The 23,970-nt window shown below is 35.8% G+C and overlaps 1 protein-coding gene across 5 annotated transcripts in view; it reads left to right on the top strand.

Moving 5' to 3' along the window:
* Nucleotides 1–23,970, top strand: part of OXR1 (oxidation resistance 1) — a 263,034-nt gene that overhangs the window by 207,838 nt on the left and 31,226 nt on the right. For 4 of the 5 annotated variants that reach the window (XM_064646795.1, XM_064646771.1, XM_064646777.1 and 1 more), the window contains 7 exons: nucleotides 91–198; nucleotides 1,352–1,471; nucleotides 6,606–6,758; nucleotides 10,550–10,734; nucleotides 13,807–14,591; nucleotides 18,408–18,576; nucleotides 21,604–21,766. In XM_064646795.1, the coding sequence (XP_064502865.1) occupies nucleotides 91–198; nucleotides 1,352–1,471; nucleotides 6,606–6,758; nucleotides 10,550–10,734; nucleotides 13,807–14,591; nucleotides 18,408–18,576; nucleotides 21,604–21,766 (1,683 nt within the window). The remainder of the gene's footprint in view (nucleotides 1–90; nucleotides 199–1,351; nucleotides 1,472–6,605; nucleotides 6,759–10,549; nucleotides 10,735–13,806; nucleotides 14,592–18,407; nucleotides 18,577–21,603; nucleotides 21,767–23,970) is intronic. The other variant, XM_064646787.1, reaches the window with a different exon arrangement.

Genomic DNA, 23,970 nt, shown 5'->3' with positions numbered 1-23,970 from the left:
GGTAAATCTACACATAAAATTTGTGAGCCACTCTTTGAACTAACTGCTTACAGGCTTGTTTGTTTTTTTTTTTTTCCCCAACTGATGCAGGTGGAATCAAGAGACACTTTAAACAGTATTGCCTTGAAATTTGATACAACACCCAATGAACTGGTTCAATTAAATAAGCTTTTCTCCAGAGCAGTCGTTCCTGGACAGGTACTATTACATTATGTATGTTACTTATCCAACAAAGACCTCTTTCCCTATATTTCTCATCTCTACCAGAGAAAGTGTTAAAGAACTTCTCTTACTGGTTTTCCTATTGACTTTGCAAAAGAGTTTTTCTTTTTCCTCTAACTTGTGAATTCCTTCTACTTATTAAATAACTGCTTAAAAAGGGAACAGGTAACGAAGCTACTTGTCTCACTTAAATAAGATCAAAGGACTTTTCAAACTAGATATACTTAATTGTATAATAACACTTGTGTACAAGCTAAACTGTTGCTTTGCAAATACAGCAGGCTGTTCACCAACTGTAGCTCAGGAGGCATATTCAGGGTACAGTTTACAAACAGCGTTCCATGACTGCATCTTACTGCCTACAATTCTATTTTAATAAATTGAATAATGTTTCTATTCCACTCTGAAAACTTGCTGTCTTTACCAGCAGTATATGAATTATCGATCACTTATTATAGGTTCCTATTGCTTTTTTTTCCCCCGTTTCTGCCTTCACTTTTCATTTCTCCTTGAAAGTTGGGCCTGGAAACATAAGTCAGCTATGGAATTAACCATTTGTAATTTGGTATTAGCCCTCTGTTTGACAAAATCCTGTGGTTATTTCTGATTGCTACAGAACTCTATCTAGGTAGCTTGAATGCCTACCATGGCTGAAATAAGGTATCAAAGGTGTGACTAACTTCAGGTGATTTTTTTTTTTTTTTTTAAACATTCAGTGCTAAGAGCTATATTTAATGAACTTTTTTTCCAGTCTGTTTCTTGTTGCTCACATAGTAGAGTAATAGAAAGGTAAATAATTGGACATGTCTTCCTTGGACACTTATTGGGTGTTTCTGGCATGCTGTATACTTTCAGTGCTTTCTGTCTGAAGTTTTTCCTCAATTATTATGACTGAAAATCAAAGTTATATCAAGATAGAATTAAAGAACTTGAAAGGCTAAAATGAAGAAGTACTTCGTGTGGTATTGTTTATTCCCTCAGCTCATAATTCTGTTTAAAGTAATGGGAGCAGGAATGGTTTTTGTAGCTTATTTTGAGAAAGCCTAGCAAATATACCTGAACTGGTGGGAAATCTAAAGTAAATCTGAAAGCATATCTAACTTCTAACTACATTATATCTTCTTTATAGATTTTGTATGTTCCTGACCCAGACTACATTTCTAGTGTGGACAGCTCCCCCTCTCTAAGTCCTATAAGTCCCCTATCACCTACATCTTCCGAAGCAGAGCTTGACAAGGCTACAGTAAATGTAGGTATACCTGTTATACTTGAAATTAATTTACCCTTACAAGATAAATGTTACAGATGCTATGCTTTCTTCTTAAACTATCCTTTGGTTTTGGGGAGAAAGTACTTAACAACATTTGGAGTTAAAAGTAAAATAGTACCTTTTTAAAAGTAAATACAAGGTTTTGAAATGACAGTTTTCTGTGTGAAAACTGATTTGAGGGCAAGTTGTTTGTAGCAAAATACTGTCCTTGCACACTGAAATCTTAATTAGTTTCTGTTGCATTTCTGTATTTGTTACATCTCAAAGCTAGTTAAAGGCTTTTGAATGTATTTGCCCTTCACTGAAACAGACTTCTTTTTGTTTCATTTTGCTAAATGAAACTAGAAAACCCTCTCCCACTTCTCTACAGCAGGAGGAACCTGAGTATTCTGGCCAATATATTGTTTCTACAAAAACTAAGTTGATTATAGCTGACTTCTGCTTAGTAGTTCTACCTTTGTAGACTTTCAAAATACTGAAATTGTTTAGCCATCAGAGCTGCCCTGTAATTCAGCTCAAAAGCAGATTTTTGGGTAGGAGCTAGCTTTGTAGAAGCATGTCTTTCCAGTAACACTGGTTTGCTGTCAACAGAATTCCATGGGGAACACTCCAGCCAGGAAGATGCAATATTGGAGCCTGAGCTTCTGTGTAATTCATGCAATTACGACCTTAATTGGATGTTTCTTAATACATCACTGCTATTACTTTCCCAGTTATCTTTTTCTCTCAAATAACAAATTTTCTTGATAGCATATTTTGATAGTGCTCAGTCCAACTGTCAAATGTGTACTCCAGGGTTCTGTGTGCTCAAAGTTTAGGAACGTTCAAGACTTAAAGTATTTATTTATGTGCTTGTGTGACTTGTTGGTCCAGACAAGTTTAAATTTAAATGTTTTACTTTGTTGCTGGATAGGTTCTCAAGCTGCATTACAAGGGCTGTGATGAGCCTTCTACTAAAAATTACTGTTTGGTTTTGCTGCTGTGCTTTTGCTCTGACCTAGTATGCCCGTTCTCATATCTGCTGCCATTAGTGCTGAATAATTTCTGTTGTTTTATGGCAGACTGGAGGTGTTGTAGCACAGTAAGTGGACTAGTCTGCAAGAATACTTGTGTCTATATCTGTCTCAAAATGACTGTAGATGCTATGATACACCTGCCCATATAGCATATGTTGTGTCAAGTTACTAGAGAGAAAATTATTAGCTTTACTATTAGAAATTAGAGCTTTTTCTACAGTTCATCAGATGCTGTGTCAAAAAACCCCTTATTCTTGCTTTTGTCAATTATTTTGTATATGCTCGTTGACAAATAGTAGATAAGGAGGGTTAATAGCATAACTATACCTGTAATTTATTTGACACTTTTTTAATTGGCTATATGCACATAGCAGAGATAAAAGTTAAAAGTGTAGAAGAAACAAAGTAGACAAAAATACTTAAAAATCTCTTCTGCAAAACATTGGTTTTTTATTGTCCAATGTTAGCAACAATTTGAGTGTTAAGTTTCATTTAATTGAACTTTATTATTGCAGAACTGTTTTGTGCATCTTGTTACGTGTTGTGGATCATTACAAGCAGTTCTTAAATGCTTCAGGGAAAGTCAAACGAGCAATGTGATGATATATAATAAAGTGTTTGTTCTGTTTCTGAGGCTTTTCAATCTACATGTAAGGAAGGAGGGAATATTTGTCAAAAGAAATCAGAACAGAAATCACTTGCATTTGTCAGTGTGGACTCTGTGTATTTGGTTTTGTTTCTCAAACAGTCTCTCCAGCAACACAAAAGGCACTCAACTTCTGTGTGACCTGTTAAGGCTGAAGGGTTTTGTTCTTCATCATACTACCTATCTTTCATGTTTTTCTTTTCTCTTTGCTGATTTCTATCACTATGAATGAGAGAAATACTAGCATACATTCTCTAGTGCTCTCTTGATGTCAGTCTTCTTTGACTCTCCTCCAATTTTGACTCTAGATTTGCAGTTTAAATTTAATCACATTTTGGAGTAAAGAGAATATGTTCCTCTGCCTGTATAATGTAAATGAGCCTTCTCTCTGTGCTCTGGTTTTTGAATCACTGAGTTCTTGGTAGATAAGATGATTAACAAATATCTGAACTTCTGAGTCAAAAACTATGCTATGGTATACTCTGTTCTTTTATTTCTGTTTTAATAAACCTCGGAGTAGCTTAACACAACCAAGTGGCTAAAGACAAATCAGCATGTGGCTGATATAATCTGCATAACCCTGTTAAAGTTGGGGTCTTTTGAGGTTTTGTATTTTTGGTTTGTTTGGTTGTTTGTTTGTTTGTTTTTTTTTATGTTGCTACGCTTAAGCTAAGATATCAGTGTGTATTTCACTAACTTTGTTACTGTGTGTGTAAGAACTAGCTTAGGCTTTTAAGCCTTTCTTATGCTGCTGGGCTTTTGAAGGATCTCTTCATTCAACAGTCTGCACACATTTGAAAAGATCCAATATGCTTTGTTACCTATAAAGCTTAAAATCCACTTCAAAATAATATGTAATGGTAAGGGCATCATCATTAAATTGGCAAGTCTACCACCAGTATTATTCCTGCTTCTGTGTCATGTGGCAATAAGATGAGAAATAGCTACCTTAGTCACTGTGAGCTTGGAGATCAGCTGAGGACTCTCACAGCCACTTGCTAAGTTATGTGTCATGAAGGTGTCCACATAGGTTTTACTAGAAAAGCTTATGTAGAAGGAGAGCTTATCTCCAGGAGGTTTGTTTCTTAATTATACCTTCCTTAGCTTTTTCAGCAAAATTCAGTTCAGTGGTCTACAGGGTGTTTTGGTTTTTTGTTTGCTTTTTTAACAAAAGTTGAAAGATGCAGGCAAAGGCTAAAGTAGTGCCAGAGAATGAACTGAAAACAGTTGTGCATAATGTTCCTGGATATGATTAAAGGCATTTAGCTGCAGTCTGTACTAGTGAATAGAACTGTACAGGAAAGCAGAAAACCAAAGGGAACATAGAAGTTGACATTTTTAAAAAATAGTAATATTAATAACTAAAAGTAGCAATTGTGTATAAAATGGAAGCCTTTAAACATGGGTGAAGCTCTAAAACAGGGTTGCTGTGTCTATAAAATAGGCTTTGGTGCAGTCTCCTGTATGTGTATCTACACACTCCTATATGTGTATCTACACGCTCCTATATGTGTATCTTTTTATTTGAGACAATTTTTTTCACTGTCTTGTCACTGGTAGGGTTTCATGTTCACTACTTAGTTCGATATACTGGTATGCAGCAAGAGGCATAACTCTTACCTTCCCAGGAAGGTCATGAAAGAATTCCTCTGAAACTTAAACCAAGGTGTGTGAATGATAAAGATGGTTGGAAACAGAGTGAATGTACTAAGGCTTATATCGTGCCTGACAAAAGTGATTGCTTTCTATGATGAGATGGCAGGCTCAGCAGCTGAGGGAAGAGCAGTGCATGTTTCTTACCCTGACTATAGCCAGGCCTATGACACTGTCCCGAAGCAGCCTTGTTACTGGGGAAATGCGAACTGAATAGGTGGAGTAAAAGATGGGCTGGAAAAATTGCCAGGATCTTTGTGTTCAAACTTATTCAATACGTGTGTGAGATTGTTTGTTTGTTTATTTTTTTATGGAATCATAGGATAGCTTGGGTTGGAAGGGACCTTAAAAATCATGTAGCTCCAACTCCCCTGCCATGAGCAAGTTACACAGAGCCCCATCCAGCCTGGTCTCGAACACTGTTTTCTGTGGTGAATCCTTGAGGGTCCCTATTGGGGTGATACAGTTCATAATCTGTCAGGGACCCTGACTGGTGGGACAGGTCACAATGCACTGTCAGCAAGCTTGGTGGTGGGGAGCAAAAATTAGGGAAGTGGTCAATACAGTGGAGGGAGGCACAAGGACTGCTCATCAGGGACATCAAGACTCTGGAGAGATGAAGTAACAGAAACCTCATGAAGTTCAACAATAGCTAAGACCTGCCTGGGACAGGGAAGAGCCCTATGTAACAGTACAAGGTTGGCTACCTACATAGCAGCTTTGCAGAGAAACTAAGGGCCGAGGAGAGATTGAGACTAGTGTCCTGGTGGAGATGTTGGACAATGTCTACTTGTGATGATGAAGTCTGATCACATACCAAGTGGCAGGTGAAAGAGGGATATCAACAGGTTGAGGCAAGGGTGGCTTGTGAAGCTGCATTTGCAGTATCGTGTCCACTTCTGGCACCTTCAGTGCAAGACAAAGATTGACATGATGGAGCTAGTCCAGTGGAGGGCCATTAAGATGATCAGGGAATGGAAACATATGAGGCACAAGGATTGGCTGAGGTGTGGGTTTTTTGTTTGGTTGTTTTTTTAATTTTGTTTTTGTTTTTTTGGGGGGGGTTTTGCTGGAGAAGAAAATACTGATGGAAAACTGGATTTCTCTGTTGTACTACGTAGTAGACAGGTCAGAGTGAGAAGAGTGAAGGTCTTCAGAAGTTCATAAATGATGGACTGCAACAGCTGTAAGTTGCTGCACAAGAAGTCCTGGTTAAATAACAGGGGAATACTTTTCACAATGAGGGTGGCTAAACACTGGAGCAAGCTTCTTGGAAAGGCTGTGGAATCTCCAACCTTAAAGATTTCAACTCAACTGGAAGAGCCATTAACAGCATGATCTAATGTAGGTTTAGGCCTGCTTTGGCAACAGGGTTAGACTAGCTGACCTTCCAACTTAAAGTAGTGTATAATATTATGGAAGGACATTTAATAGGACTTCTGTTGAAGTTGGAAAAGAATCCTTTCTGCTAACTTCTGTTCAGATTTTGCATGTGACAGAATATTGTATGATCTCCTTATGTGTTTTGATCATTATTTTGTTGTTTTTTCCTAGGTTGATTCTGATTATCTTTGCCCAGGTGTATTTTTTTTATCAGGGGCTAGTAGAGCTGTGCTTCATTAGTTGTAGTCCTTTGGATCAAAGCAGTCTAAGCTGGAGTGGATTTGGAACCCTATTTTTACATTTGTTTTCATGTCAAAGAAAAACAAAAATTACACAACAGAAAATCTCTAAAAGTTAATATTTAAACAGATAAGTTGCTAAGTTCTGTTTTGGTTTTTTTTATATTTCCTTTTAGGATTCAGATGGAGTCCAACAGAAAGAGTCAGCTGCTTCACCAGCACATGCATGTGTTCGTCCTACGAGAGTGGTATCATCCACGTCCGAAGAGGAGGAAGCGTTTACAGAGAAATTTCTAAAAATTAATTGCAAATACATCACTAATGGCAAGGTACTGAAACCTTCAGGTGTTACTGTATGGGATATAACAATAAAGCACATTTAAATCATAAACCATACAGTAAAATTTAGTCAGAGATAGGTAGATGAATCATCTACCTATGTGCTATATATGTCTATATAAATATATTTCTTTTTACTCCCTGTTTTCTTGGGATTCCCCAGGCCACTTGTTTCAAGACATGATGCAAGCAGTCGATACATGACAAACTTCCCTGATGACATACTGTTACATAATTCTTTTGAGGGCTTGAGGTTCTGTTCTGTTTCTTATGTTAGTATCTCTAGTAATGAATTCTTTTTACTTACAGTGGAGAAGGACATGCCTTATGGTATAAGGAAATATGTAGTTGTGTAGCTTTGCTTTAATTTTTAATTTTAAAGCAGAATAGGGTGAGCAGAATAAACCTCTGATTCTGTAAACAAGCAATTCTGTATTGTTCTCCACTAGGTACAGTATGGTAAAAATCTCGTGGGGTTTTTTTTGTTTGTTTGTTTTGTTTTTGTTTTTTAATTTTTTTTTTCCTTTGAAGGAGTAGTTACAATTCTCTCAGTAGTGTCATTACACAAATGTCTCCAAATTAGTGGCACTTAATTCACCTCCATTTGGCTCATAAGTGCACAAGTTTTGCACAGACTTTTAGGCACTGAGACTGTCAAAAGACTTTACCTCAGAACGTTTTACAGAAAAAACAATCTTTTCTCTCCTACCCCACAGAAAAATTACTATTGGACACTATTTATGAAAAATCATGCACTAACTACTTTCTCCTTTGCCTGAAAGTTTGGATATGTATATAAAAATACTGCTGATTCTGTGTTGCTCAGCAATAGATTTTCAGATCAGCTACTGATAAACAGATTAATAAGAATCTGCTAAAACCACTTTTTGGGTTTTTTTGGCTGATGAAAAGGGTCGCAGATCTATGTGTGTATAGGCTTGAAGCCTATTGACAGAAGTTCTGTATTAGAAGTCGATGAGGCAAGTACCGGAACAGCTTTCTTTGTTACATTGTTCTTCTTTGCAGTTAGTTTTCTTCATTCCTGGCATCCTGTCTTTAGCTGATGTTTTTTAGGTTCATCGGAGGCACATCTTTACTCATCAGTTTTAGGTGCTGTGATGGAGTGGAAATGAGGCCCATGAGCCTTTGTTTAGAAATTGGCTGTGCTGGAAAAATATAATCTAGGGTTAAAATTTACATATATTATTTACGTGCTGTATTTTCTCATTAGAATATTACGAAGCGTTTGTCTTTGACCTGTGTATTTCTGGCCTATTTTCTATGAGCTTGAAGTAGAATTCTGTTTCTAAAGAGTTGTATAATCTGTTGCAGTATCAGTCCATACGTGGGAGAGAAATGAGTATGAACTTGCTCAGATTTGAGTGCCAGGTTTTGAAAGTTTAGCATGTAATTTAGCCTTTGTCACATGTGGTAGAAATGTCCTCTGGAGTGTTGTCTTATCCTGTCCTTGATAAGGTTTCTGATGATGCAGGATGATAAATTTTCAAAGTTTGCTAAAGAAAACTTATAAGATTCATCTTCTGCTTCCCACTCTGGAAGTGATTTTGAAACTCCTAGTTAACTGTTTTATAGGGTTTCAGTTGTGAGTCTGGCATCACTGTGACTGCTGCTCGTAAACCTAAATCTAGTGAAAGCCTATTTTTCAATGTGTCTAATTATGCAAAGGGGCTTTCGTTAAGGTGACTGTCATTTCTCACTGTTATTCTGTATGTGTTTGCAGTTGCTTTTAGTTACACCTGTGACTTCCTGGACAACAGAGAGGAATTCTCCAACATGCAGTGGCTGGAACCTGGGAATGTTTGCTCTGTTCATTGCACTTGCTCCCTACTAACTGTTAGAGGCAGGATATTAAGCACAGTTAGAGACAGGGTCATGTGAATATCCACATTCTGGCTCTAATCTTCCCTTCATAATGATTTTTCAGATTTCTGTCTCAGGTATTGCATAGGATTTAGAACTACTATTTTCTTTCCCACATGTAATATATGGGTAGTGAAAGAATATTTTGATTGGAAGGGACCTACAATGATTATCTAATCCAGCTGCCATCAAGGCTATGACCTTGTCTCTTCTGTATCAGATCTATAGAATATTAATAAAATTCCACTTTCATATGTGGTCATTAATGAAAGAACTCAGATATAGAGATGCTGCTGCTTTTTTTTTGATTATGTACTGAATCTACAGAAGTAATATTTGTTTAAAGAGAAGCAGTTGCTCTTCTGAGAGGAACTGACTTTTGCAGTCATGTTAAATTTGTTTTCTAGACTACAGTGGATATAACAAAATGTTGACTTCTCTTGACAGTCCTCCTCTTGGGAGGTCCTTTTTCCACCTTGAAAGTCTATTTTGCACCTTGAAAGTGCTGGGAAAGAAATGCCGGTGACAATTTTTTTCAGTATCTTGGAATTAGGTAAATACATTCTGCTGACTTTAAAGTCTTTGGTATATGTGTTGGACTCTAAAAGACACATATAAAACCTGACTAGGCGCTGAACTACTAAAAGGAATCACATCTAGATGCTGGAGCTGCTTCTGAAACTCTTTTCCTTTCTCCTTACTAATGGCAACTTCATTTTTCTCCTGTGAAGGTTGTCAGCTGTCACCTGAGAACAAATTTCTGGAGTTGGGAAGGATTGTAGCTGTGTTTCATGCTGCCCTGATATGTCTTCTTGAAATGAAACTGAAAACAAACAATCCCCCCAATGTACAATGTTTGTAATAACTGTGAATGTTTTATCAGTAAGCTGAATATTTATTAATTTCCTGATAACTTTCAACAGTACACGAAGTGACTCTTTTCCGATTCTTGGACAAATCTCTCCAGATTTGTAGTCTTTAGGACTCAAGATCTGTAACTGAAGGATCCCTGTCATTCTACTTAAAGCTAGATTTCCTCCAGTTCATAGTTTTAGCTCAAACTCTGCTGTTTTAACAGTTAAATGAATTTCTGTAGCAGGCAAGTGTTGTTGGTGTTGGCATGTGTTTCTAACACTTTTGTTTAAAAAAAGTTCAACATATTGTAAATTACCTTTGTTTTTACAGCTGGATTGTGTAAGAATGCTGCAGTTCATAATATGAATAGCAACGTTAAAATTTTTCATACTCAAAGTTTAAAATCTACTTCATGTACTGCAGCAGTATCATTGTGATTAAATCCATCCAAAGTTGCATCTTTAAAAGTCTTTAGTGCTTTTTATTCTATTTCCATTCTGTAAACATATTTGTCCAATCAGTTAACAGGTCCATTAAGTTAGAATGACTTGCATTGGCTACCGTGTTATTTTTGTGTAAAGAAAACGAAGATAAATGGCAGTTTTTGAAGGTCTCTCTTTTTTTGTTCTCGATTAAATAGCAGAAAGTGAGAAGAGTTAAGAGTCAAGTTTTAGATGATGCTTGAAATTGCTTGCAGACCTACCAGTTAAGCTCTGTGGTTATCTGGGAAGGATGTCTCCTTACCCTCAGAGGAGCTGTTTAGTGTATTCATTAGGGTGCAAGGGTTTCTTATTTTACTAAAACCAGTTATTGATTAGTTGCGAGGAACAAAACCTTTCTCTGGGGAAAATAGGAGACATTAATTTGCTTCCTCAGAAAAAGTTACATTTCTACATGACTGCAAAACATAAGAAACTGTATCAGGTTACCTAAATTTAAAGATGCTTAAAAAAAAAACTAACATACCTTTTTCCTACCAAAAAGATGGAGAAGAAGCTGAAATATGAAGGAGAAAAATTACCACTTCTTTTCTCTCTCATTTTAGGGTACGGTCAATGGTGTGCTGCTAGTGACGCCAAATAATATAATGTTTGATCCTCATAAAATGGATCCTCTGGTCCAAGAGAACGGCTGTGAAGAATATGGCATCATGTGTCCAATGGAAGAAGTGATGTCAGCTGCTCTGTATAAGGAAATTGTGGACAGCAAAATTAAGGATTCATTAAGCATGTAAGATAGAATAGTATTTGTAAAGCTTTGAGTAAATTTGAACTGTAGCCATATGTTGGCCATACAAAAGCAGCAAATGAGTGTTTTCCTTGTTTTCTTTGTTAAGAAAGAACATCAAAAGTTGACTTGGAAAGACCCTTATAGAAAAGTGCAACATAAAAAGTCTTACGTGTGAATCTTCATTGTTTACCATTTTTCACTTGCTTCCCAAATCCTTGTTCCTCTGACAAATGGTTATAGACTCATTTTCTAAGATTTGTGTGTGTTTTCATGTGACTAGGAATATATTTATTCCCTTTTGGGCTAGAGTAGGGGCCACATATTCACCTTTAGGTGTAGCCTTGTTTGGTGTAAACCACAAATTTGCATCAGTGAGCTAAACTGGTGCTTAGCCTGGCAGGCATTTAAAACCAACTTTAAACAGCATTATTAAAAATCTTCGTTCAGTTCTGTCTGTTGCCTAATTTTTATACTGTTCTCAGAAGTAGGATAAATTCTGTCTTTAAAAACCAAAAAGGATTTAAAAAAATAATCAGGTAAAGGCCCCATTTTACCTATTTCAGCTCATAAAGCACAAAAATTTGCACACTACCATGACTATCTACCTTTAACCAAGGTAGAATTGTCTAGGTGTACGAGTGTAAATCTGTTTACTTGATGTGTAAATCTTAAATGCAGCTATTTTAATTAAGGTGTAAAGATATTTAGAACTCTGAAAAATGCCATTTTACAGTTCTTATAGGTAATACCCTAAGCACATCTTTCTTGATAATCTTATTACTTCTGGACATCCAGATATTTGAGTTGCCTCCTACCATTTTTAAGTTCAGTTTTGGCATAGACCTGGTAGTGAACTGGTGTCTTGGCTGCCTGAAGTCATCTGTCTGTTGAAAGAGCAACTGAAGGTACATATTGCTGCAGAAGTACTTTGGGGCTTTTGATACAAAATGGGGATGTCTTCAGCATGATTGCTTTTCTGGAAGTTTATTTTCCAGAATGAGTTTTAAAAAGTTGCTCACAGTTCCTACTTCAGTTGGTGTACAGTGGAAGGAATAAGATAATGAAAATTAGATGACTCCTTTTAACCTACCTGTGTGAATCATAATACTGCAGTTGCAAGACAACTTTTTTTCTAGCATGTTTAGCTTGTTAATTACTTAGTAATTACTTACAAATCTACCTTCCATGACCTGTTGATTTTTGTGCTCCTGTAGCACATATTTTCTGTTTTGTTTATAATATGAATTCATATGGAATGAAAACATATCTGTTTAATAAAAGGTCATACTGTGCGTTCAGAGCCCTGTATGTCCAGTTTGATGTATCTTTCATGTCAACTTTATAAACTATTAGATAAAATACTTCTAGCATTTTCTTCAGTCCCAACACCTTTTTACTGTAGCCTCACAAAAAATTTGAGGCATATTTGTAAATTTGAGGGAAAAAAAAAATCAAATTTCTCAAGTCTGTAAAAACAGAAGTCCCGACAGCTGCAGCTAGATCTGACAAGACCTATATCTTGAGGTGGTTTAGACTTAAATCATATTTTCTCACTGTTTTTTTCCTAAATATTCCCCTGTTACAATTAACCCTCTTTTCTCCCAATTTTGCCAACTGTCAAACCTGCTTAAATTTGGGAAAACCATCTTAGTATTCAGATTATTGATATGGAAAATGATTGTGAACGCAACGGATTCTTTGGTTCTTAAAACTGCAATTTTGTGTTGTGTGGTTTCTATATGTAAGCCACAATCTGTGCTGAAACTGGACAAAAAAATATCTGACCACATACAGATGTCTTGGGGTTTTCATGAACCTTAGGTTGTGCTTCTATAAGAGCACCTATTACCAGCATAATCCTGAAAAATCTAGGAAATGTCCCAGTCTAATAGGTAATAAATTCTAAAGTCTAACCTACATGCTTTATAAGCAGAATTGCTCCAGCAGCAGCAGCATAATATCGGTTCCACCTTAACACTTAGATAAAGGGTGCATAAGCTTCTCAAAAACATCTTGAATTTCAGCACTGTCTCACTAATATGACCTAACTGAATAAAGTTTTTTAGAACAGTAGAGTGAATATATTATCCTTCAAGATACAAGATTAGGATACAAGCTTCTTAGAAGTGTTTAATAGGTAATGGAAGAGGTGATGGGCTTGTGATAGCAAGGAAATTGAGAACTCTAGTCAAGATAAATGAGAGAATTTATGAAGGTTGTGTACTGCTCATGGTTTTTTTTTGACAACAGGGGAAAAGCTTGACTTCTGTAGATGTAATTGAGCATGTTCACAGTACCGTTCTAGTTCTCCTCTTCTAAAACTCATAGAATTTCTCGTTAGCTCATCTTGAAAGGCAGGTTTGAGTAAGACTATTTGCTATGGGGAAAATAAGTTTTTATGCTTGCTTTTTACTTATGTTATTTATCACATCTTCAGTTGTACAAGTAGTTGGGGATTTATTTTGCCAGACAATGGTATCTTCAAAGTTAGGTACCTGCTGAAGACCTGTTTTAGCAGAAATGCCATGGGCACAATAGTAACATCTATGTTGATGGTTCCTGTTGTTCTGCATTGACTGGCTCAGATAGCTAAGGTTAGACCAGATGATTTCTGCCATTCACTTCTTACCTGTGAGCTAGGTGACAACTTCCTCATAGAGTGGGAGAGATATGTACAACTGTACTGGCCTCTTTGGTAGACAAAACTTAAAAGATTGTGGATGGCTTTTACCTTTAGAGGTTATAGTTGTGTGTAGCTCTTTGTTGTTTTTACTTTGGCGTTTATTTTATTTTTACACTTTAAGTGCCTCAAACAACCTAGTTGGTTTCACAGGAGAACTTGTCCTTGTGTAAGTAGTGTCATGGACTTGGAAAGTCCTAGCGATGTCATGCTGGCAAAAGGTCTGCTATGTTTACTGTTACAGTGTTATATTTTATGCTTGTATATTACTAATGCTCTGGATTAAGTTGTTTTTTGGAGTTTGTTTTTTAAGAGCTTAAACTAAACTTAATAAAGAAATGAGCTTGATATAAAAGGTGACTGTTATAGCAACATTCTTATTTGCCCAACAGAGATGTAGAACAGCTGTCAGTAAGAGAACATTGCCATTCCAAGAAATCTGCAAAGAGCAATACAGATGAAATGGATTCCAGGATGCGGGATACAGGCAATGACAGTGCTAGTACTGCCCCAAGGAGCACAGAGGAGTCTCTTTCAGAAGATGTATTCACAGAATCAGAACTCTCTCCAATACGTGAAGAACTTGTTTCCTCAGATGAGCTTCGACAAGATAAATCTTCTGGAGCATCATCTGAATCTGTCCAAACAATAAACCAGACTAGTGCTGAATGTTTAACAGTCATTTCAGACTCAAATGAAGCTGCCAGTGACTTAAAGCCCAGTGCCGAAATGGCTGTAAGTGTTAAACAGTTTGGTACCCACTTAAGTTCAGAAAGTGCTAAAATGTCTATAAAGGGGGAACGAGAACCTCCTGAAAATACTACAGATGTCCCCCAGCAGTCATTGCAAAGATCACACAGTAGTGAGGATCATGGCAAAGAGGCAGAAGTTGACAAGGATCAAGATTCCTCACTAGGAAAAGAACCAGATAATGAGAAGGAAGAGGAATGTCCACCTTGTGAAGATACCACAGACTCTCAAAAGAAAGAGACAGCTAACAAAGGAAAAGTAGTGGGAGAGCAAACTCAACACTCGGAGACAGAAGTTGAAGAACTCCGCAAGCTCTGGAAGACCCACACTATGCAACAAACAAAACAACAAAGAGAAAACATGCAACAGGATTCACAAAAAGAAATTAGTCAGAAAACTGTATCTGCAGGAGATGGGCGGTTAGAAGGTGAGTCAATGAGTATTTATGGATACAGTGTTAGCCTTTGGATTGACAAAGTATCACCCTACAGTTCAATAGAATTTTTGCACTTTGTTTTCATTCTGTGTGACACCTCTCCCCATGTATCAGTTATGTTTCTCATGAGCTTGAAGATAGCCAAAGCTAAACGACCTAAAGTAGTGGAGAAAATATTGCTCAGGAAACTGAAAACACAGATAACTTTGTTACTGTAACTTTTCCTCATTGAAATTGTATTTCTGGTCATACTAAATCACAGTATCTTTCTAGGGGAGATTTAAACAAGCCTATAAAATCAGGTCTGTGATACCTTGGTCACAGTTAAAAATGTTCTTTAGCAATCAGCTAGCTCTCACTTAAATTTTGATCACAGTGTACATGCGTGTGAATGAATTTTGGGGACTGAATTGGTTATTTATGGCATGTCTGCCTTGTGTTTAAGATTTATGGTGTGAGCAACAAACACCAGAGTCTTAACACTAGGTTTGATACTTTAAGTATATTATTTCACTTGCATCTTGTCGTACTTTCATGATGACTAGAACAAGGTTAAACATCCAAAAAACATTTCTCAAGACAAATAAGAGCTAGATGATAAGACACTAATGGTATGGATACAGGGAACAACTAGGTTTTATTTCTTGAGTACCTTTTTTCTTCTGCAAAGATCAGGGCCTGGAATTATTAGTTGGAATTTATCCAGAAGGTCTGTTGAAGTTTTTCATATTGAAAAATGCTGTGCCTTTAAGCAACTTAAATATGCTTCTGTATGTATTTGATTTTGCTTTTTAAAAAAATCATAGGTCACTTTCTGATGCCTTGCTATCTTACTAATGGAGATAAATAAAGTAGTTGTTTTAATTGTGCAATATTTTGGGGGCTAGAAAAAAATCTGTTTATGTGTGATAGGCATTAAAGATATGTGAAGTGCATTTGAAGGTCCAATTTTTTTATGTTTAATAATTAAAAGTCGAAATTATATTTAGTAGAAAGGTGCACTCTTTGGATGATAGAAATTTGTCTTACACTTCAGAATCTGGTATAATAGTTTTTGTTGGTTTTGTCTTCATTTTGGTTTTTTTCTTCTCCTGTTAAGGAAGTACTGAATTTTGAAATTTGAAGCAGATGAATTGTTACATCATTCTGTAATAAGTTTGACTTTTATGCCTTAAATATTAAAAGTAGTCTTCTGGCAAATATGTCAGCTAGCAGTAAAAAATGCAGGTACTAAGTGTTTTTTGCTGCAATTGCCGCTTTTCTTACAATTGAATATTATTTGTAATTTGGTTGTGTTAAATGCTTTAGTTTTGGTTTTCTGAAATATTTTTTCATAATAACTGCAGGTTTTTCATGTGTTATGTGATCTGTACACTCACGGAGTATATACACAGATAACCAAATAGTGTCTGCATACAGTCTCACAGAAGAGTGCTGGAAAGCTGCACGTGGTGTTATGACCTCGCTCAAGTTTGAGGGGGTAAAATAGAAAGAAAAAAGTTAAAAAAACAAGGGTTCCTTTTTGGAGATTTGTACCAATTACTTCAATTCAACTTCAGTAGGAATTATGTTTGTTATTCTTGCATGCTGTATTAGCAGAATGCAAATAAACCAGTAAATTAAGAATTAATATTTTGCAAGTTAGGTAGATTTGGTGAAGCTTCTACAGGTACAATTAAATAGAACCAAGGTAAAAGCATAGATCTGCTGTTTAACTTTTGAAAGCCATCAGACTAAATATGAGAGATCTATTAACAGTAGGACACTAAAAATACTAGGTCATTTAAAATTTGAAATACCATGAACACAGTCAGAATAAAACTCTGAAGCAGTCATACTACGAGTTTTGGATCATGAAGTTACCTAGACAGTCTTTTAATTTCTTTTATACAACAAGGACTTCATTGATTATTTTTTTTCTTCTGTGGGATTTTTGAGCATTTAGGGTTCGGGAACTACTATTTTTTGGTCTTTGCAGAGGTCATATGTTTCTGAGTTTGGAATTAATGATCTATTTCTTCTGAATATTGAACAGATGACACAATGCAAGTAGATAATTGTGAGTAGACTAGAATAACTAAAAAGGTCTCCCTTATATCTGTTTTTAATTCTTTTATTACCCAGAACTCTGTTATACTCTCCTGTTTTTACGGACACTTATGTTAACCTCTGAACTGAAATAAAGCTAGATGTAGTTGGTACTTTGGAGAAACTGTAATGGTCTATAGTTTTCTGTGTGTATAAACAAGCTGAAATACCATTAATGACATGTCTGCTGCTTAGTCAACTAAGTATTTGCAGAGATTGAAAGGAAAAACAAGAAGCATGAGACACACAATAGCCATTGCTGAAATCCTTTCTCATTAAGTCTATATCAAATATGCAAGAATATATTGGAGAACACACCAAAAAAAAGAGCATCTTAAATAGCTGTTTTGAGACTTAGGGGTAGGGCTAAATTGTTTGGTTTTATTCTGTCTGCTAGCTGGAGCTATATCATCCCACTTCTCTGAGCTCAGGGAAGTTCTAAACTACTGTATTTGAAGGACCAAAATACCAGATATCAGGTCATTTTAGGAGTACTTACCTAACAGTGCCACAAAGTTCATGTGCCAGACCTATGAAACCATCTTTTTTGTTTCTTTTTAGTGGTGTTTTTGTTTAATATGACAATTTACCTTTGAGCATACACATTTATAAAATACTTGCAAATAATGCATGTTATGATTAATTTACGATACTGTATAAATCAGGTATAATTCTAAAATGTTGACTGAAAATTAGGAGGTGCACATTTAAATAGTTGCTGGGAAAAACATTCTTTTGGGGAGCAATGCTATTCTAAACTCTTTGCTGAAAATCTGATTGAGAAAAGATACAGTAGCAATGTTGATAGATCAAAAAGGTGATGTTTTCTGTGCTTAGTGGATCTCTGGTCTGCATAAAAACTGAAGGAGAATTTCAACTGTAAAGAAAAATTGAGTGTCCTAGCAAACTGGAACACAATCTGTATGTAAATTTAATACCAGAGCTAGGATAAGTCCTTTGTTGTCATAACTGATGATCAGAACTCTTAAATTTACTCTTTCCTTCCTTCCTTTATAAAAATCTCTTTTGGCTGGAGGATTTGGGCAATTGATCTAGTAAAGAAACAATTGTAAGAAGGCTTCTTCCTTTACCTTGTGCTGACTTTACAATCCAGATCTTGAGGGTAATCATATAACTGTATTAGTTTAATTAAATATACTGCTGGAGGGAGAAATCTGTACTGTAACATCCAGTATACTTCATCCTGAGATGGTGTTCATGCCATTGAGCTGTTTGATATAGCTAATAAAGTAAAATTAATCCTGTATTAGTAGTGTTAGAACTTCTCCTGTTGCAAATGAAAAGTAATGAACAGGTTTGACATGTACGAATCAAGGCAAAGTACATATGTAGAATTGTATCTTTTGCATGTATGTGGTGTATCTGTTTAATAGTGGGAGGGTTGTCTGATTCAGTGATGAGTGGAACACTTTGAGAATACCTTTCAGTCATGGATACTTTCAGTCATGGATGAAGTACTATCATAATGGGATCTCCAGAAATGAATGTAACAATTGTTGAATGTGTTGTACTCTGAAGTATATTCTGCTGATGCAATTGACATAATAGACAAGTGATTATTACTACTTATATTACCCTGTCTCCCATTACTTGTTTATATGTGTCCTATATACCTGTACTGCCTAATACAAAATTAGTTAGTGATTTTGTTAAGCTTTTTTGTACACTGTGGATAGCTTACTTTTTCTCTATTAACAGGATCTTCAGTTACAAAAGAGAAAAGACGACATCGATCTCACAAGTTTCTGCTTCTCAGGGTTGGAAAACCCATGAGAAAAACATTTGTTTCTCAAGCAAGTGCATCAATGCAACAGTATGCACAGAGGGACAAAAAACATGAGTACTGGTTTGCTGTTCCTCAAGAAAGGTAAGGAGGTAAACTGTAAAAATCAACACTTCACAATAGGTCTTTGAGCTTCATTTTTCTGCACCATTCAGAATTTTTCAGTGACTGTGTCTATAAAGCATCACAAAAACAAGTCAGCATCTGAGGACATTGTTGATTTGGTTTGTATTTGCCCCTGGAATACCTCATTACCTTACTGAAATTTTACTGATTTACTTGAGTTACTTGTAGATTCTGCCAGTAATTTCTCATGGTATTATTTAGGCTTTTGTTTGTAGCAAGTAATTACTGAAAGAAAGATTCAAGTAAGTGAATCTATGTATGGTGGAGGAAGTGAGTTCTGCAACAAAGTTTTTATTGTTATTACCTGTCCTTCCCGTTATTTAGAAACTTCCTAAAAATTCTCTCTACTTCTTAGAACTCTGAGTTCAGAAGAGCTAGCTGGGGCCCTTTTGTCTTATCTTCATATATGGAACATGAAACCTTTCCAGGAAGCAAATTAAGTATGTCTGCTGGAAAAATATCTAAATTTTTTGCACTCAAAGACATGACATGTCTATGCTCACTTGTACAGTCTTGTATTCTGAAATGATCTTTTTTAGGAAACTGTGGCTTATTTTCAACTTGAATGTGATTTTTGAGGTTATTACATCCTTGACAAAGAGTGGGGGGAAAAGAAAGAAACAAAAAGCTATCATCTTGTATAAATACTTACTCACAATGATGAAGTCACTTTTCCATCTTTTCTTTTGAGCTGAATGGCATAGAATGTCCAGTTGAGGCACTGCAGTTGAGGACAGATATGGATCAATTGGAAAGAGCCAGAGGAAAACAGCAAGACTAATTAATGCCTAGAAAGTGTAACATATAAAGAAAATTAGAAGTAAGTGGGGTTCTTTAATCTAAAGGAGAAAAGGTTGATTACAAACATAATCATTTCATACTGAAGTTGGTTGCAACAAGAAAGGCAGTAGTCTTTTTTTCATGTCCTCTGTGAATAGAAATGTGTAGTGGACTGAAGTTACATCAAAGTTATTTGAGTTATCCAACAGGTAGAATTGAGTCTACGCTAGTACATCACTAGTCCACTTTTAAACATCACTCCTGCTTCCTCTTAAGTGGAGGAGATGATGCAAATTCTTGAGTCAAATGTCTTGTTGCACTGATTCTGATGTAGTTAATCCTGTCTGGGCCAGGTATCCTCTTGTCATTACAGTCAACTCAAATTTGCTTGTTCTATCAGTGTCATATTTAATTTGAAAACTGATAAATGTTTCACATATGGCAATGATGTCTAGCTCCGTTGATTAAAATGTTTATTGTCTCTTTTGTTCATTTTCTAATGTAGCAGAGCAAGTACTTATCTTCAGCATAAGGCAGAGTTTATTACCTGTTTTGGAAGATGGTTCTTAGTTTGCAGTCTGTATCTGATCTTGAAATTACTCCACCTATAAAAGGTCTCTCTCTAATTGCATGGAGAGTATAGTACCAGTTCTTTATTCATTTTTTGTATCCTGTTTTTTTTGTACACAAAAAGTCACATCCTCACATTGAGTTGTTTGTTTTCTTAATTTGGTGTTAACGTTGATGAATGCTACTGTGCGCTAGTAAAAACATTTAGTGTCAATCCAGTTGTCTTCTTCACCTGGTGGTAGGAGAGAAAAGTCGGTATCTGGCAACCTGCAGTATTTCAGTGTTCTTAATGTCAAATGAGCTAGTCTGGGAAGAAGCGTTTAAGAGTTCCTTAAGCATCAAGCTTTGTGGGCCTTTATTTTTAGCTGCTGTAATTATACACAATTCCAAGTTCTTGAGAAGTGCTATGACATCTTAAAATTGATACCTCATTCAGTGTATGAGGAGTCTGCATCTTCTTGTTTTGACTTCTGTAAAAGAATTTATCTAACTTCATGCATCTGAAATATTTTACACTCTCTTACTGCCAGAGAATTTTTTTTTCCTTTCATCAGTGTTGTCCAGGAACCTTAATTTTAACAAGGGTAACTGATTAACTGACCCTGGTTAGAGACTCTTAACTGCACACCTGTGTGCAGCATCCCTTTAGGCAGAGGCACATGAAAAACAAAACTGCAGTTTTTTGCAGAGATACTGCTCTGTATCTCTTGGTATTCTTCCACTATTCAGTTTTGCAAGGATTTAGTAAGGGGAGGTGGGGAAGAATGTTCAAATATTGTTCTTTAGGCTAATCCAGTATGCAGATTGACTGTAGTCAATATCTCTGAAGAGAGACATAAGGAATAGTCAAATTCTTGTAACCAGAGCCATAAAGCTCTAACTCTGAGTCTCTTTTCCACGATGAAGAGATACTAGTGGATTTGTTGCAGGTCCTTTTTCTTAGTGTTCTGTCTGTGCACCTACAGGAAATATTCAAACAGTACAAACTGACATCTAGTAGGATTGCAAATAACTTTCTTCTGTGAATTTGGGCATTTTACTCTTCCAAACTGGAAAACCATGCCATTTGTGGCAGGTAACTTAAAAGGAGGTAATTTTGAATTGTGGTACTTAATGCAGTCAGAGTAGTCTGCATGCTTTCAATCTTATTCCCTCATGTCTGTAGTAATTCTCATAATCTGTATAATTTTAGTTATATGTCTTGGGAACGTTCATCTCTTCTTCAGGAGTAGGGAAAACAGACATGCAGGCATCTTTAAATTCCAGTTTTGTTTGTTCTTATGTAACTCTTTTTAAATAAAATAAAAAATCCTTGGTGTTTTATTTTGAAAGTTATTTCAGTTGTAAGCAGAGGTTTCCAATGGGACAGAAGTGGTTGAAACGTGTACTTGAATATGAAATCACGGTTAATACATTACCAAATTGCTTCCCGTTTTTCCTCCAGTGTCAGTTTCATATAATTAAAAAGAAAAAAAAAGAGCTAACTAGTTCTTTTCAAATATATCTCTAATACCTAGTGAAACATGAAATAGTAAGTATTTTCATTTTAACCTTAAATACTTCATGTTGTTAGACAGGATCCAAAAGATCACAGAACTTATCTTTCTTCTCCGTATCATTATTTGACTTCTCTAGGACAGATCACTTGTATGTCTTCTTTATCCAGTGGAGTCCAGAGATATATGCAGAAGATACTGGGGAGTCTCTTAGGGAACCTGGATTTATAGTAGTGAAAAAGAAGGAAGAGCCTGAAACTAGTGAAGAATCTACTACTGAAGATGCTGCTAAAGAGTGGGAGGTAAGGAAGAACAGTGTCAAATATTATTTTAATATATTCCAATGAAAGTATTAAAAAAGATAGTGTTAAATACTTTCCAGAAGAAAAACAAAGGCAGTGTGCTATATTAGTCTGATTACTGTGATCATGACTGTTTAATTTATGCCATCCTAATGCTTTGCTCTAACATCAAGTCAGGGCAACATTTCACAATTGCAAGTCATTTTTGCGTGAAGCAAATTGTAACTTAAAACTCCAAGTGAAAAGAATGTGAGTACAGCAAAGAAGTTGCAATTTTGATGAAGCACACATAATATTCAGTCTAGTAAACTGACAGTTTTCTGATACTTATTATTGTATCTAGAATGTTCAGTATTTATTGGTAAGACTGAAAAAAGGGATGGAGCAGCATAAAAGGAAAGGAACATCTATTAGTGACTTGTTTCAATAATTCACTAATTTTTCACTTTTAACTTCTTCGTGCATTAAGACACTGTTGAATGAACTTTAAAAATAAATTGTAACTGGAACTGTCTCAACTTTTTTTATAACAAACACATTTCTCTTATGTGAATCTGTGTCCACTGTGCTTCTATGGACACATCTTTACATGTCTACATGGTTTTGTTTTGTAGTGTACATACAGTTAAAGCACTTGTAGTCTTGTGCCTTCAAGTCTTGGTCAAAAGTTTGATGATTCTTGTCATATATATATATATTGTGGAAGTATCCCATCAGCACTGTTTGAGTCTCAGGACAGCAATTGCCATCTCTGACTGTAGACTGATCTGTTTTTTCTTCCCCCTACCCCCACCCCGCAATGGAGCACATTGAAATTAAGGAAGTCTACACTTATATTTTATGTAGAGGGTAAAAGAAATTTTAAAGAACTGCAATAGTCTTAACTACAGGTAGTAGTTTTCTTCTTAGCTCCAAAATGTAGAATCATAGAACTCTGACTTCCAACTTACTTACGCGAAGTATTAGACTGTGGCTACAAAACACTCTCTACAGCTCAATGATTTTGCAGGAACCATATTTGCTTTCAGACATGGAAATTAGTATCATAAGAATATGTCTTCTGAACCTTCATATTTTCAGTATATGTTTCGCTTGAGACTTTTACCAGCAGTTATTTTGGTGTTGACTCCTGCTCAAAGCCTTTATAAGTGTTTGATGTTTTGAAACTTGGCCTTTTGGAACATGGGGATCAGTAAAAAGTGATCAATATTATGGTTTAAAGCACAGTATGTCTTTTTTAATGAGCTCTTCAGTAACTTAGCACCTTAATGTAATTACAGAATAATTTTCACAGAATAGTGAAAATTTGTATTCATGATTAAATGTTGTAAGTTTTTAGAAACTATTTCTGAAGATATTTGAGACAATCCATTTTCTGCAAGTACTAAAAATCTGTAAGTTATTTACCATAGGATGAAGCCATGGCTTAAGCCTTTATTTAGGTCTTCTCTGGAAACAGTTGTAGAAGACATATTTCAAAAATATTGTAATTTCTGTGTTATGTGACATTATGTCAAGGTTGGTTTCTTAATATTATCAAATAATTTCTGGATTTAGAAGTTAGTGTGATTAATGAAATGGTTAACTTGATAAAAAAGATGTTATGCAAATACAAGAAATATGGTAGTGTGGTCTTTTGTGCATTTTGACTTGAGTAATGTGACTTCCTCTGACTGATTTCTAGCACAAATCTGAAAGTAAAAACTAACTTTAAATTGGAAATGTTCGACAGTACGAGATGGTTCAACTTGTCATCACATAAAACTGCATTTAGTGGCTTTTAACGTATGCTAGAAAGTATCAGTAAATACAGGACACTGTAGCTGTTGTCATACTCATTACTCCCATTGAATTTCAGTCATTATTTTCAATCAATATACTTCCTTCCTTTAACGCAGCAAGCTTTTCCTCTGTCCATTTTTACTCCAGTGCAATCTAAGCAGGTGAACAGTATAACTGAAGCCTTTTTGTAGGTATTGGGCTTGAAAATAGCCTGCCTTCTTCAGATCACAGGGATGGGAGAATTGGGGTGGAAGGGAAATGGAAAGCAAATTCCTGATGTGCAAATGCGTCGCAAAGTACTGTTGATCTACCAAAAGACTAAGATAGTGGAGTATCTTTCTTTTTCAGAAAGTGTTCTGCCTGTAATTGTAATCACTGTACAATGTCTTAAAATCAGAGAAACAGGAATGAGGGTTAATGGG

The sequence above is a fragment of the Pseudopipra pipra genome, chromosome 1, assembly GCF_036250125.1.
Source record: "Pseudopipra pipra isolate bDixPip1 chromosome 1, bDixPip1.hap1, whole genome shotgun sequence".
NCBI lineage: Eukaryota > Metazoa > Chordata > Aves > Passeriformes > Pipridae > Pseudopipra > Pseudopipra pipra.
Note: the sequence above shows the minus strand (reverse complement) of the source record. Positions and strands in the feature narration are given on the sequence as shown.